This window comes from Cervus canadensis, chromosome 2 (genome assembly GCF_019320065.1).
Source record: "Cervus canadensis isolate Bull #8, Minnesota chromosome 2, ASM1932006v1, whole genome shotgun sequence".
Lineage (NCBI taxonomy): Eukaryota > Metazoa > Chordata > Mammalia > Artiodactyla > Cervidae > Cervus > Cervus canadensis.
Genome location: NC_057387.1, coordinates 112,732,055 through 112,746,643, shown reverse-complemented (window position 1 = coordinate 112,746,643; position 14,589 = coordinate 112,732,055). Strand labels below are relative to the sequence as shown.

Sequence of the window (14,589 nt, the reverse complement as noted above, 5' to 3'; positions counted from 1 at the left end):
CATGCTGGTGGGTGAGGGGTGGCCAGGCCTCGGTGTGCTGATGGCCTCAGACTCTCCGCCAGGGAGAAGCACGTTGAAAATGTGGGGTTTGGGGAGGAGGTGTGAGTGAGTGGAGGTGAAACCCAGCTTAGGGGAAGAGACAGTGGGCTAAAACATTACCTGGTATTAATGGTGGATTGTTCTTTTTAGCAGCAAAAGTGAGCTATCAGGAACTTGCTGTTTGCATCTCTGCTCAGCAGCTGAGTTTGCTAGGCGGTGCTGGTCAGCCTGTTTCCCGGGACCGGTTGGGTGGTGCAGACCCGGCCTGGCTGCACCCTTGGGGCCGTGTCTCGGCCATGAGCAGGTGTTCTCGGAGCAGACCCCTGGGAGCCCTTCAAGAAAAGTAGAGGTTTTTCTTCCCTGGAAAGCACTGGCCTGCGGGGTGCTAGAGCGAGCTGGCCATCCCGGGGGATACCCAGCCTTTGGTCAGGACAGAATCCACAGCCGGAGCCGTGGGCAGGGAGTTAGGGGTCTGCCAGCCCTGGTCGGGGGGATGCTCTTGGAGCCCCAGAGCGTGCGTGCTCGGGCTGCAGGGGGCCTCATCGCCTGAGCGCTGCTGGAGCCCCAGGCACCCCGGGCTCTGCTGCTCCCAGCGCCCCAAGCTGCCAACACCACCCCGCCTAGAACCACTACCCCAGGTGACCTGTACCACCCTGCCTGAGAACCACTGCCCCGGTGCCCTGCGGGCCCCCTCCTCCCAGCTCTTCCTGCTCTGTCGCCCACGGGCATCCTGTCACCCATGGTTGGTGTCCAGTTCTGAGTTTGTCAGGGACATTTGCTGTGTAGCCTCAGCCAAGTTGCTTAGACTCTCCGAGCTTCTTTCCCTGCCTGCCCAGTGGGGATGACGTTGGCTCCATCCATGTCCTGCAGGGTCCCTGTTTACACGTGAAGCTAGCCCAGGCCAGCAATCTGCAGACCTGCGGCCCGCAGTGACTCAGGGCCGCCCTGGGGGCTTGGGGTGTCTGCCCCCGGTGCCCCCTCCTGCCTTCGGCCTGAGGCTCTTGGTCTGCTCCGGCCTGTCTCTGCTTGGTTTTGAAGAGTAATCCACTGCCTTCTTGTCTGGAGGCAGAGCCTGGGCCGAGCAGGGCCTGAAGGTGCGTGCTCCTCCCCTGTGACGTGCAGGTGTGTGCAAGGCACCCACGTGCAGAAAGCAGCTTAGGGTCGCACTCTCCCCGCCCCAGGCCAGATGCAGAAAGCCTTCCCGTGTAACACATGGATAAAGTGTGAGTCGCTCAGCCCTGTCTGACTCTGTGTGGCCCCATGGACTAAAGCCCACCAGGCTGCTCTCTCCATGGGATTCTCCAGGCAAGAGTACTGAGGTGGGGTGCCATTCCCTTCTCCATGGGATCTTCCTGACCCAGGGATCAAACCTAGGTCTCTGGACATACATGTATAAATACCACTATATATGTTTATTTCTTTACATTCTGATCTCAGCTGAAAACAAGACAATATAAAACATAATAGTATGTTCTTGCTCCATACTGTTTATTATTTATTTTCATTTTCAAGCATAATTTATATTCCGCTGAGTTGTTCACATAAGCTCATTTCTTTGGCGTCGCCTGTGTACATACATCTGAATGAGGCTAAAAAGCAGGGCGAGCCATACTCCTCTACATGAGAAGCTGAGATGGGGCCACTTGTCTTATTTACCTTCCCTACAGAATATTTTTAAATGTTTACATTAAAAAGCACTTCTGACTTCTCTACCTCATTTCCCCTTTATACACACACACACACAGTATTAAATAGAGTAATTGTAATTCAGTTAAGAGCACCTTTGGGGAAAATGATACTGCATATAAATCAGTATTTTGAATGGAACTTGATGATGACTATTCAGTCGTTTTGGATGATATTTCTAATAAGTTATGCACCCAAAGTTCCACGGTGAGATGACAGATTGAATACATAGATCTAATTTCACTCACTCCTGAAATTCACAAAGGCTCCAGTAACGACATACACATTATAAACTGTGGCAACCAAAGCCCAGATGGTGGTCTCCGTGTTTCCCACTGAAGCAGCCCAGTGTCCTTGGGGACGTCGCTGGTTCCTCCTGGGGACCAGGAAGTGCAGGGCGTCTTGGGACAGCTGTCACAGCCACACGGAGGGCTGTCCCCAGGGTCCCCGTGGGTTCTGGGTGACCCGGCGCCATCACGCAGGCTGCCCGAGGCCGCGTGTGAGCATCAGGGCAGGACTGCAGAGGCCCGGTTCCCTGTGATCCCGAAGCCAGACCTGGGGCAGCCAGCTCAGTAAGGTGGAAAACTGGCAAATGAAAGACTGTCAAGCACTGGCCCTGCCTTTCTGCTAAAAGCTGTGTGTGGGGATAACGTGACAGTTGACTCGGGGCCCTTTCTCACCATGGAAGTCACACCCGGCCAGCACCTCGGGACCGGCAGATGGGGCTGGAAGGGCCGTGTTGACAGGCCCGACAGCATCATCGGTGACCACCTTAGCTGCTGGCGACACAGGAGCCCGGGGGACACCGGACTCTCTGGGGGGTGGCCCTGCTGGGAATCGGAGCTGCGTCCCCCAGACTCTAGATGCAGTCCTACTCCCAGGGAATCCGTCGTGTGGGCCTGCACCTCAGATACAGTCAGCACTGGACGGGTGACCAGAGTCTTCAGCCCGTCAGCTGGAGAGGGTGCGGGCATGAGGGAGAAGACGGGGGATCTTTAGATTACAAAGAATTCACAGGCTATATCAGCCAATTGCAGCGTATGGACTTTAGCTGAGTCTTGATTTGTTTTTGGCTACACGGGATCTTCGTTGCACCCTGTTTTGTTCCAGCACAGATTCTCGAGCTGTGGCTCGAGGGCTTAATTGCCCTATGCCTTGTGGGATCTTAGTTCTCTTGACCCAGGATCAAACCTGCATCCTCTGCATTGCAAGGCAGATTCTTAACCACAGGACCAGCAGGGAAGTCCCCGGTTCAATCTTGAGTTGAATAAAGTCTCAGAAATGTGTATGAGACTTGTGTATGAGCAATGAGTATGAGAAATATGTATGAGAATTGTGTATGAAAAAAGTGATAATACCTTCTGGCTATTTGATAGCATCATGGAGTTGTTAATTTATTTGGTAGGTTGACTGTTTTCTTAAGAGTTTATTTAGGGATACCACAGTCCTTATGAGTGATGTGCCGTGCTGGCGGGCCGGCTTCAGGATAATCTAGAAGGAAGGGCAGTGGGCGGGTGTGGAAGGAAAGGCTGGCCACAGGGCAGCAGTCGCTGGAGCTGGCTGACAGATGCTTGGGAGTTGATTATACCATTGTTGTTGGCTTTGTGTGTTTTTTAATTTTCCCTAAAAAATTACCTATCTATATCTGTATCTGTATTCCAGAGAAAGGTTATCAGCTCACAAAGATGGGGGAAAGAGGGACTCCCTGGTCGTCCAGCAGCTGAGACCCCGCGCTGCCAATGCAGGGGTCCTCTGGTCAGGGAACTAGATCCCACCTGCCACAATGAAGATCAAAGATCCCACTAAGGGATCTGCTGCTCTAAGACCCAGTGCAGCCAAACCTGTAAGGTACATTTTAAAAATAAATATTTTTTTTTTAACAAGATGGGGAACAGAAAAGGAAACGGCATCAACTGTCTGGAAGGTGGAAATTGAAGTCACAGGTCACACTAGATTTGGCAGTTTGGGCAGAAAAAGCCAGACTCCACGCCGCCCATGGGTGCAGCCAAGATCCCAGCGGGTGGACGCCTCGGCATCCTTGTAAAGCAGCCCCACGTCCCGCCTCCAGGACAGGACCGGGGCAGGAGGGGGCCAGGCTGAGTGGAGTGGAGGCCGGAGGGCAGCAGGCACGGTCACTACCCCCCGCCCCGGCCTCCTGCCCCGCGGCTCGGGATGCCTCAGCCCCCATCCAGGGTTGCCTGGAGCATCCTGACGGACGCCAGCTCCATGCACCACCCAGCGAAGCTCAGCCTTGAGTCCCCTGTCTGCTTGCAGCTTAGGATCCATGCCTCCATTCGTCCTCAGGGACACAGCCGCAGAAATTATGCAAAACTCGGTGAGAAACTTAAAAAATCCATTTTAGGGAATCTCGAATAGAATTGAGCGTTAGACACGGAAAATGGGGGAGAAGGAGAAAGAAACTCGGCGATTGTTGCCGATTTACCACCAAGTACTGGAAGTTCCCGAAGGGGAACTCAGAGGAAAGGGCGATGGTCCGCACGATGACCCGGGGAGATTCCCCACGGCTGGGGGTGTGAGCTGCCAAGCTGGACAGGCGGCGTGGAGCTCCGCGGTGGGCGAGGGAAGAACCTCACTCCCAGAGCCTCTTGCTCAGGACGCGGCGGGCAGGAGCTGGTCTTCCAGAGGGAGAGCAAAGGGCACGCGTCCAGAGTCAGAGCAGCTCCTCGCTTTTCAGTAACAGTCTTGGGAACAAGGAGGTGGGGCGTGGTCTTCACCGTCCTGGAGGAGGTGGCTGCTCGCTGGAGTTCTGTGCGCAGCCAGGGGAACGATCCCTGGAGGAGGACATGAGTATACATTCGGACAGGAAACCGCGTGCCTCCTTCCCAAGGCACAGGAGGAGGCTGAGGTCCTGCAGAGAGAGGATAGCCCAGAAGGAAGAGGAGTGGAATGAAGGGGTACGAACGGAGACCCAGGGCGTCCCTGGGAGCGTCGGGGGCCGGCCTCAGGGGTCGGCTGTGTGGGAGGCACTGTGGAGGAGCTCTGCAGCCCCCAGGCGTCTGGACCTCCCTGCCTCCCGACCTCACTCACCTGAGGCCGTGCTTCTCCACGGGGCTCCTGGGCCCCGCACCTGGGGGCGCACCTGGAGGACGGCCGGCTGGAGCCGCAGCAGGAGGCAGGGCGGCCTGGCCCCACTGCGGGGGTGGCTCGTGGTTTTCCCGGGGTCGCCCTTGGCCTCGCCCCAGAGGAGCTCTTTCTGCCAGCTGTCCTGGAAGCTGCAGCAGCCTGGCCCCAAGACTCTGCCTTTCCCTGGGGGCCTGCATTTCGCCCCCCACCCCAGAGCTGCTGAGTGCAGAGGACGCGTGTTTAGGGGTGCGTCCTGGAGGTGGTGAGCACAGCACGCAGGGGTGCTGAGCAAAGTCGGCACGGGGCTGGGCGCCCGGGGAGCGAGGCTCTGGCCCCTGAGGCGGGGATGTGCCAGCAGCCCCCTTACCATGTGTGACCCCCGGGGTATGTGACAGGTTTTGTCGAAAAGTTGAAAACATTTTGAGATCGGTTATGTGTTTCTACTAGACCCCGTCCTTCCTCCTCCTCCTCCTCCTCCCCCCCTCACACAGGCAGACACGTCAGTGTGACAGGAACTCGCGCTGACACGGATGAAACATCTATTATTCTCCCCTAGATTTGAATGAGCCGTTCTCTACTTGAACAGAGCCTACACTCTGGCCCTGTTTTCTAAAGAATAGACCTTCTCTTTATTTGCTGTCTATATGATGACATGAAATAGTGCTGTGAACAGAAGACCCAACCCATGTAATGGAAAATTACTGTGGCTTTTTTTTCCCCTGATCATTTATTTTTTTGAAAAAATAAGAGACTGGCAGATTTTTTTTTTTCTATTTCTGATTGAGAACTTATAGGTCACGGCCCAGCCTTGCCATTTCTTATTGAAACTCTGAATATAGTCTTTGTGCTTTTACTAACGTCATGAGCCTGATTGTATTAATATGTTTCTCAAGGCACAACCTATAAAAGCAATTTTCTACTCTGCCATAAAATATTCATGAGAATACAGACTTTTTTGTTTTGATGCCGCATTCTTTAAGGAGAGAAGGTCTCATTGTTTTCTTCCAGCGATTTGGGTCAAAAGCACTAGCAACTTCTGTTGGGAACTCGTGGCATTTCGGCGAGTTTTTGATACAGAAATAGTCGCGGGCATGTCTGACGCACCCTCCAGCGGCGAAATGAATGGGGACTGTGGGTCCGACCCCACAGCTGGGGCTGTGGCTGCCTGGGGGGCCCACCTGGCTTCCCGGGGCTGAGCTCACGGTGGGGAGAAGCGCCTGGCCTGAGTCCCCAGCCCCACGCCCACCCCAGGGGTGGCGTGCGTGTCTGTCTGCAGCGCTGTCTCCCGAGGTGCCGAAGTGGCAGACGCTGGGCACAGAGTGTCCGGCGGAGGTGATGTCTGGCTTTGCATTCTCTTTGCATTGGACTTTCTTTAGCAGAGGATGAAGTCTTATGTGAAACCTCAAAAGGGGAAAGTCCAGCAGGCCTCGCCTCCCTTTCTAACAGTAATGGTGAGGACAGCCCGTGACCCCCGCCCCCCGGCCTGGCGCCCCTCTGTTCACTGCGGGCAGGACGGCGTTGCCCGGGGGTCTCCTTGCTGTCCCCTCCCTGGGCCCACCGGCTCTGGTGTCTGGAATGACTTCGGGGAGGGGGGTGTTTCGTCGTTACGTTCCGTGCAGCTCCAGACTCAAAGGGAACCCGAGGAAAGGTGCAGTGAACACAGGGAACCTCGGTCCTCCCCACCCCGTGCACGCTGGGGTGCCTGCTGCGTCCTCCCTTCCGCCCTCGGCCGCCCTGCGGCAGCACCCCGTCTCTCACGCCCAATGCCAGCCCCTCTGCATATGAGGCCCAGCCTCCCCATGCCGCTGGCATCCCCAGCTGGACGTGCAGGGCCCCCAGGATCTGCGGATGCAGGCCCCGTGCCCCTAGCGAGCGGTCCAGGCGCCTCCCGTGTCTCCGCCCCCCGGCTGCCCTCTTACACTGGCCGTCTGGGTGCTGGCTCGTCCGCCCCGCCCCGCTCAGAGCTGCGGCCCCCGTGTGGGCCCTTCCCCCGGGTGTCCGTCAGCCCCTCTGCCCTTCCTGTCCCCGTGCACGGCAGACCCGCCGCAGGCTGGACTGGGAACAGTCCCCGGCACCCAGCACAGAGCAGGAGGCCCGGAGTCTTTCTGCCGTGTGGGGATGCAGGCGTAGGAAATGTTAGGCCCGTCCTATCTTTGAGGTTAATGAAACGGATCCCTCAAAGTTGTTTTACGTTCAGTTTTTGAAGAGGTTAACTATTGGACATTTCTGATCGTCTTCCTACCTCGCCTGTGAAAAGTTAGAAACGGGGGCTGGCCTTGTACAGTGAGGGCTTCCCCGGCGGCTCAGACAGTAAAGAGCCGCCTGCCAGTGCAACGCGAGTGTGATCCCCGGGCCGGGAGGATCCCCTGGAGGACGGCCTGGCCCACTCCAGTATTCTTTCCTGAAGAATTGCATGGACAGAGGAGCCTGGTGGGCCACAGTCCGTGGGGTCACAGAGTTGGACACGACTGAGTGACTGATCCACAGCAGCATGATACAGTGAACGGACGGTGGAGGGCTGCCTGCTCTGCGGCGTCTTGGGGGCGACCTTGTTCCCATGTAACCTCGTAGGGCGCCTGGACACGTCGCCTGAATGGGGGCCACCCCTGACCACGCCTGCCATCAGGACAGCTGAGGTGATGCTGCTTACAAAATGCAGGCAGTGTGGTTACTTCATCAGTTCTCTGTGGCTTCTTGAGCTAAAATACCGCTCCCTGACCAGATAAGAAGAATGTCAGAGATGCCACAAGCCAGTCCACACCTGTGAACGTGGGCCCAGATGTGCCCAATGAAACGGCTGCAGGCTCACTCTGTCAGTGATTCTGTGCGTGTGTGTGTGTGTCTGTAACCCAGGAAGACAAAGTCAGCTTTATCTTTACAAAGCAAAGGCCAGCTAACCTGAGGGGATCTGCTAAGTAACTCACCTGTTAATCCATTTAGGAACCAGACGGGTTAACCGGTTAATGAAGAAAAGCTTTCCAGCCTCTTCCAGGGAAGCAGAAAGAAGAGCCAGAAAACCTGCCGTCATACACAGTAATAATGTTTTCCAGGCAACATTCAGCACCATCATTAGTGAAAGCAGGAAAATATGCAGCCCTTCCCCGCCCCTGGGAGAAAAGAAAGCTGAGTTTCCTTTAAGACTTTCTCTTTCCTCTGAGTCCCTTTCCTGAACCCCACTCCCTGTCGTCAGTAATATTCTATTCCTTAAAATAGAGTCTGAAGCAAATGGAGGAAAATACTGAGGTTTTATTAAACCAGTGTTGTTTACACAGTTTTTCCATCCTGCTATGTTTCATAATAAAAATGATCAAGGGAAGAAAATAAAGGAAGTCAATAAAGCCCAGTCTCTCCCAGCTGTGTGTGGTGGGGGTGGGATGGGCACCACTGTTGCCTGGGCCTGTTCATGGCAACAGTTACTTGTGTCAGTTTTTGGCCCATAAATATCAAATAAAAACCCCTTCACACATCAAGCCTGACACCCAACTAGAAAAAAATTAATACATTTAAAACGTTGGGGTTTGCACCTCACTGATTTTGGGAAAAATCAAAGAGAAACTGTCAGCTGGTATTTACCCGGGGCTTGTTAGGACTTCAGAGAGTGGAGAATTAGATGTTTTCTGAAAAATGATTGAATATTGAGGATTTTCCTCCATTTTCTGTGGCCAGGTCCCAGGCGTTTGCATGCAACCTGCCCCAGGCTCCGGGGGCCTCAGGTGGAATCCAGGCTTATTTCTGAGGATGGGGGGAGGGAGGTGGCGACTTCAGCCCAGAGCCAGGCCCTGGCTCTGACCCAGGCAGCGCCCACGCCCCGCCCAGGTGAGCGAGCCTGCAGGTATGAGACCGCATGTCTGTCCAGGACACCAGGGCCCTGGGCGTGGGCTCGGGCTTAGAACCTAAGACTGAGCCAGAGCCAGGCCGCCCCCCCCTCACTTGGCTCGTCAGCAGGACGGCCGGCCGGGGCCTGCCTGGGTGGTGACCACTGAAATGTGCCGTCCCAACGGCTGGTTCCGCTCCTGGGTCATTTTTTTTACAAAATCCACTGGAACATAGGTGGGAGTGGCCTGCGGTGTCGCTGACGCTCCACTTATCAAGAAGCGGGATTTTAGCTTAAGAAAATAGGCACAGAGAATTGAAATGGCCATACTGCCCGCCTTTTGTAAGCCCCTCGTTTGCCCCAGTGGCAGGGAGTCAGGGCTGGAGGGCACTTCCAGAGGCACTGGGTTACGTCAGGCCTCCGGGTGGTCCAGTCTCACCCGGGGAGACCCTGGGACCAGGTCCAGGGCGTCACAAGGCCTGTCTGCAGAGGGCCTGGGCAGAGGTGCTGCGACGAGGCCCCCTCCTGGGTGGCGATGACTCCGGAGGGGAGACCTGGCCCGGGGGGCCCTGTCTGCTGAGCTGGGTCTTCCCCAGAGCTCTGAGCCTCCAGAGGAGAGGCCCAGCCTCCGGCCCCCCTGTCTGTCTGTGGCTGAGCAGGTTGTGAGCGGGCTTTCTGGTTGGGGCGGGATCCTGGGGCCTCTGCTGGGCTGTCTCCATTTCTGGGGGTCAGGGGGGCTCTGACGGAGCCCAGGATGCTCACCCTCAGGAAGGCGGCCCCGGAGCCTCTCTGGGAAGTCGGAGGCCCAAAGCCAGTGGCCCGGCTTTTCTGATATAATCCCGTCCTGAGAGGAGCGCCCACTCGCGGGTATTTTGTGAGAGCCGTCATTGGAGACCTGGTTTCTGCCTCCTCCTTCTCGCTTTTAATTTGGCGTTGATCTACAAGCATTTAGATCGATTCTGCTTCCGTTTCTAATCAGAGCCAACTCGTGGCTGTTCCTGGGCCGCACCTCCGTGCAGTGAAGGCAGTTTGTTTCTTAGCAAAGTGCAGAAGCGGTCACCCTGCGGAGTGAGCCGAGTGGGCGATCGGGGGGAGCCTTGCACTAGCTGTCTCCCAGAGGGCGCGCCGTCGCCACAGAAACGCGCTGCGCATCCAGCGCCTGTCTGGACCACTTCAGTGGCGCACGCTCTTCTGTGGGCCCTGCACACAGCTCTCCTGCACCTTCTTGCGAAGGAGAAAAGCGTGGGCCGCTCACCCCTCTGCTTGTGGGTATCCAGGGCTCTTCAGAGCCTTTTTCCTGCTGTCTCTCTGTGTCGACTTTCTAAAATGACATCAGAAAAGACCATCGGGCCGGCACCCAGGTCGCCTGAGCGAGCAGGGCCCCTTAGTGCAGGGTGGGGCAGAGGGAGGCGGGCCCGAGCGCGTGTGCGTCCCAGTCCAGCCTCCTGCTGGCTCCTGCCTGAGGGGTGGGCCTCTTGGAGGAAGAGGGGCGATGGCCCCCGAGTCCTGCCTTTTGAGCCTGTTGAGCAGGAATGGGGAGGAGGCATCTGAAGTGAGCAGTGAGTCTCATTGCATGGGCGTCCCTGTGATGGCGGCGTGGGCATCCCCGTGATGCTGGCGTGGGCGTCCCCCTGATGGTGGCGTGGGCATCCCCCTGATGGCGGCGTGGGCGTCCCCGTGATCGTGGCGTGGGCGTCCCTGTGATGCTGGCGTGGGCATCCCCCTGATGGCGGCGTGGGCGTCCCCCTGATGGCGGCGTGGGCGTCCCCATGATCGTGGCGTGGGCATCCCCCTGATGGCAGCGTGGGCATCCCCCTGATGGCAGCGTGGGCGTCCCCCTGATGGCGGCATGGGCGTCCCTCTGATGCTGGCGTGGGCTCCTGGGCAGGGCGGGCGGGCGGGCCGGGCCTGAGGGCCCCTCGGTCACCGGCACCTCTGCGCTGTGCTCTCTCCACAGTGGACGTGGCCTCGGCCCTGCCTCTGCCGGTGGCCCCCCCGGGGGTGCCCATGGACCTGCGCCTGGACCACCAGTTTCCGCTGCCCGTGGCGGAGCCGGGCCTCCGCGAGCAGCAGCTGCAGCAGGAGCTCCTGGCGCTCAAGCAGAAGCAGCAGCTGCAGAGACAGATCCTCATCGCCGAGTTCCAGCGGCAGCACGAGCAGCTGTCCCGGCAGCACGAGGCCCAGCTGCACGAACACATCAAGGTCAGTGTCCAGCCTCGGGCGCCAGGCGGCCCGCCGTGTGCCCCAGGTCCTGCCCGACCAGCCCGCTGTGCACCCCAGGTCCCGCCCCACGGCTCCCGGGCCGGCCCACTCTGTGCACCCCAGGATCCCGCCACCCAGGACCATCCCCAAGCCCCCAGGCCGGCCCACTGTCCGTGCCTGTGACCCTGCCGCCCAGTACCAAACCCCGAGCCCTGAGTCCCCAGGGCTGGCCCACTGTGTGTGCCCGCGATCCCGCTGCCCAGGACCAACTCTGAGTCCCCAGGCCAGCCCTCTGTGTGTGCCCGCAATCCCGCTGCTCAGGACCAACCCCGAGCCCCCAGGCCAGCCCACTGTGTGTGCCCGCAATCCCGCTGCCCAGGACCAACCCCGAGCCCCCAGGCCAACCCGCTGTGTGTGCCCGCGATCCCGCTGCCCAGGACCAACCCTGAGTCCCCAGGCCAGCCCTCTGTGTGTGCCCGCAATCCCGCTGCTCAGGACCAACCCCGAGTCCCCAGGCCAGCCCACTGTGTGTGCCCGCAATCCCGCTGCCCAGGACCAACCCCGAGTCCCCAGGCCAGCCCTCTGTGTGTGCCCGCAATCCCGCTGCCCAGGACCAACCCCGAGCCCCCAGGCCAGCGGCTGTGTGTGGCCCGCGATCCGCTGCCCAGGACCAACCCTGAGCCCCCAGGCCAGCCCTCTGTGTTGGCCGCAATCCCCGCTGCTCAGGACCAACCCGAGCCCCCAGGCCAGCCCACTGTGTGTGCCCGCAATCCCGCTGCCCAGGACCAACCCCGAGTCCCCAGGCCAGCCCTCTGTGTGTGCCCGCAATCCCGCTGCCCAGGACCAACCCTGAGCCCCCAGGCCAACCCGCTGTGTGTGCCCGCAATCCCGCTGCCCAGGACCAACCCCGAGTCCCCAGGCCAGCCCGCTGTGTGTGCCCGCGATCCCGCTGCCCAGGACCAACCCCGAGCCCCCAGGCCAACCCGCTGTGTGTGCCCGCGATCCCGCTGCCCAGGACCAACCCCGAGCCCCCAGGCCAACCCGCTGTGTGTGCCCGCGATCCCGCTGCCCAGGACCAACCCCAAGTCCCCAGGCCACCCCGCTGTGTGTGCCCGCGATCCCACCGCCCAGGACCAACCCTGAGTCCCCAGGCCAACCCGCTGTGTGTGCCCGAGATCCCGCTGCCCAGGACCATGCCCAAGCTCCCAGGGCTGGCCCGCTCCGCCTGGCCCTCACCCTGCCACCCAGGACCACCGCCCCCAGCCCCACCCCAGTGACCTGCTGCCAGGCTGAGGTGGATGCCCGGGGATGTTCCTCGCTGGGCCCTTTAGACCTGCGTGTCGGCACTTGGAAGCTGGTTGAAGGAATCCTGGCTGATGTGGCCAAGAGTGGAAACAGCATTTAAAGTCACCCTATAGAAGCTTAGAGTGGGGGAGAATTCTCGTCGTTGGACTTCAGCTACAAGCACATGTCCCTAAATAGCAGCATCACCAGCAAAAAGAAGCGCCAGAATATTAGCAGCGGTCACCTCTGGGTCAGGTGTTTAGGAATTGTGTTTATTTTCTCCTTGGGACTTGTCCATCCTCTCTCCATTTTTCCCACTGATTTCTTATAATTGGAAAAAAAAACAAAAACACTAATATTTGTTTTCATTTAGATGGGATAAGGAAAAAGCTAACATTTTTTCTTTTTGGTATTTACTGTTTGGTGTGTGCTAGGTCACTTCAGTCATGTCTAACTCTTTGCAACCCTATAGACTGTAGCCCCGCCAGGGTCCTCTGTCCGTGGGATTCTCCAGGCAAGAATGCTGGAGTGGGTTGCCAGGCCCTCCTCCAGGGGATCTTTCCCACCCAGGGATGGAACCCGAATCTCTTACGTCTCCGGCAGTGGCAGGCAGGTTCTTTACCAGTAGGCCACGTGGGAAGCCCTGTTCACTGTCTACAGACATTTATTCGGATCCCAATTTTAAAAGCAAACATTCTAGGAAGAAACGTGCACTCGTGAGGCACAGAGAAGTCACGTCCCTTGGCTGAGGGACCAGTTACAACGTCTGTGATCACGTGTCACCACACTTAGAACCTTGCAGAATAGCGCTGTTCAGTGGAAATGTGTACACGTTAAAATTCATAGGTAGTCTTTCGTTTTCTGTAGCCACCTGAAATCACCCAAAGAAACCAGGTTGTGTGAGTGATTTATTGTTAGGTAACAAATTACCCAAAAGATTTTTAGCCACTTGAAATAACAAGCGTGTATTATCGGACAGCTCAGCTCCCGTGGGTCGGGGACCCAGGGGCAGCCTGCAGATGGCTGGGCCGCGGGGCCTCTCGGGAGCTGCGGTCGGGCGTGGTCAGGGCGGAGATCTCATCTGAGCAATGGGCCGGGCCTGCAGGACCCTCTTCCCGGCTCACTCACCCCCTGGATTTGAGCAGGAGGCCTCAAGTCCTCCTCACTTGGGCTTGCAGGATCCAAGTGACCAAGAAGGAGGTTGCGGTGTCTTCTGGCCAAATCCTGAAGGTGACCCCCCGACATCCCTGCTATGTTGCTCTGCTGCCGTAGACACCAACCCTTCTGGGAGGGGCCCAGCCGAGGGGTGGACACCAGGAGGCAGGAGTCTTTGGGGGGCCACTGGGGAGCTGGGTGCTAAAGGTAAAAGTAATTTCAGGGTATTTTCTTTAACCTCGCATTTCTAAAGTGTCACTTCAACCCGTGATCCACAGATGCGGCTGTGTCCGTGCCGAGTCTCGGCGCACACCGCGGACCAGACACGCAGGGCCCATTTCCGTGTGGACCAGAGGCACTGCGGCCGCACGTGGTCAGTGGCTGTGGGGCTGGGCGGCAGCGACGTGGGGAGTTAAGATCCCACGTGGCACGCGGTGCTCCTGAGACAGCCTTCCCTCGGGGACCAGCGCCGCCCGCAGCCGGACGTCGCCCGGCCCGGCCTCGGCTTCCTCAGGCACCACCAGGCTGTGCCCACCGCTGCTGGGCAGAGTGACTGTGCACCGTCTGTCTCTGCCTCTGCCCAGCTTCGCCTGAGGCCCCGGATCTCGGCAGGGTTGTCGGTGCCACTGCGGCTCTCCACCCCGACTCCCAGGAGCTGCCGAAGTCGGCGTCGCACAAAGCAAGCAGACAGCAGCCTCCAGAGCTGCTGGGGGCCCAGGCCTCACGGCTGTGCCTGCAGAGAGCTCTGAGCCAGTGCGCGCTCCCGCCTAATCGAGATGTCACTGGTCTCCGTAGAGACGCCCCCCCCACCCCGCCACCGCCCAGCCATGGTGGTCCTCTGCTTTTTAATAAGCACCGTTGGGTTTGGGATGGATCGAGCGAGGGTCCTGAGAGCCAGCGCGATGCCCTTTGCCCCCCTGACGCCAAGCGCCTGTCCTCCTGCTGCTGGGAGGAGACGGAGCCCCCGGGGGGTGCTCTGTGGGGTGTGGCCTGGACCTGCCTTGCCAGCGGGGTAGCCGGGGCCCCGTCATGTGCAGGGGGATGGGTGTGGGGGGACGAGGGGCAGCAGTGGCGAGGGAGGGGTGGGGCTTCCCACCGAGGCCCCGCCCCAAGGGGGTCTTTGGCCCTGAGCCACACCTGGGTTTTCAGGACTGGGATGAAGCTCTCAGTGGCTGCGGGACCAGGTCCTCACCAAGGTCAGTCTAGATAACTGCCTCTCAGTACCAGTGAGCACTCCCCGCAGGCTGCCCGGTCCGTTTTGTCCTTGAAGCTGCAGCCTCCTGTTTTCTCTGACTCCCGAAAGCAATCTGAAAAGCCTGCCTTGG

General features: G+C 58.6%; 1 protein-coding gene across 1 annotated transcript in view; it reads left to right on the top strand.

The window, feature by feature from the left end:
* The window catches only part of HDAC4 (histone deacetylase 4), a 179,001-nt gene that overhangs the window by 52,204 nt on the left and 112,208 nt on the right, over positions 1 to 14,589 (top strand). Inside the window, exon 3 of the mRNA XM_043462161.1 lies at positions 10,581 to 10,825. Within this exon, the coding sequence (XP_043318096.1) occupies positions 10,581 to 10,825 (245 nt within the window). The remainder of the gene's footprint in view (positions 1 to 10,580; positions 10,826 to 14,589) is intronic.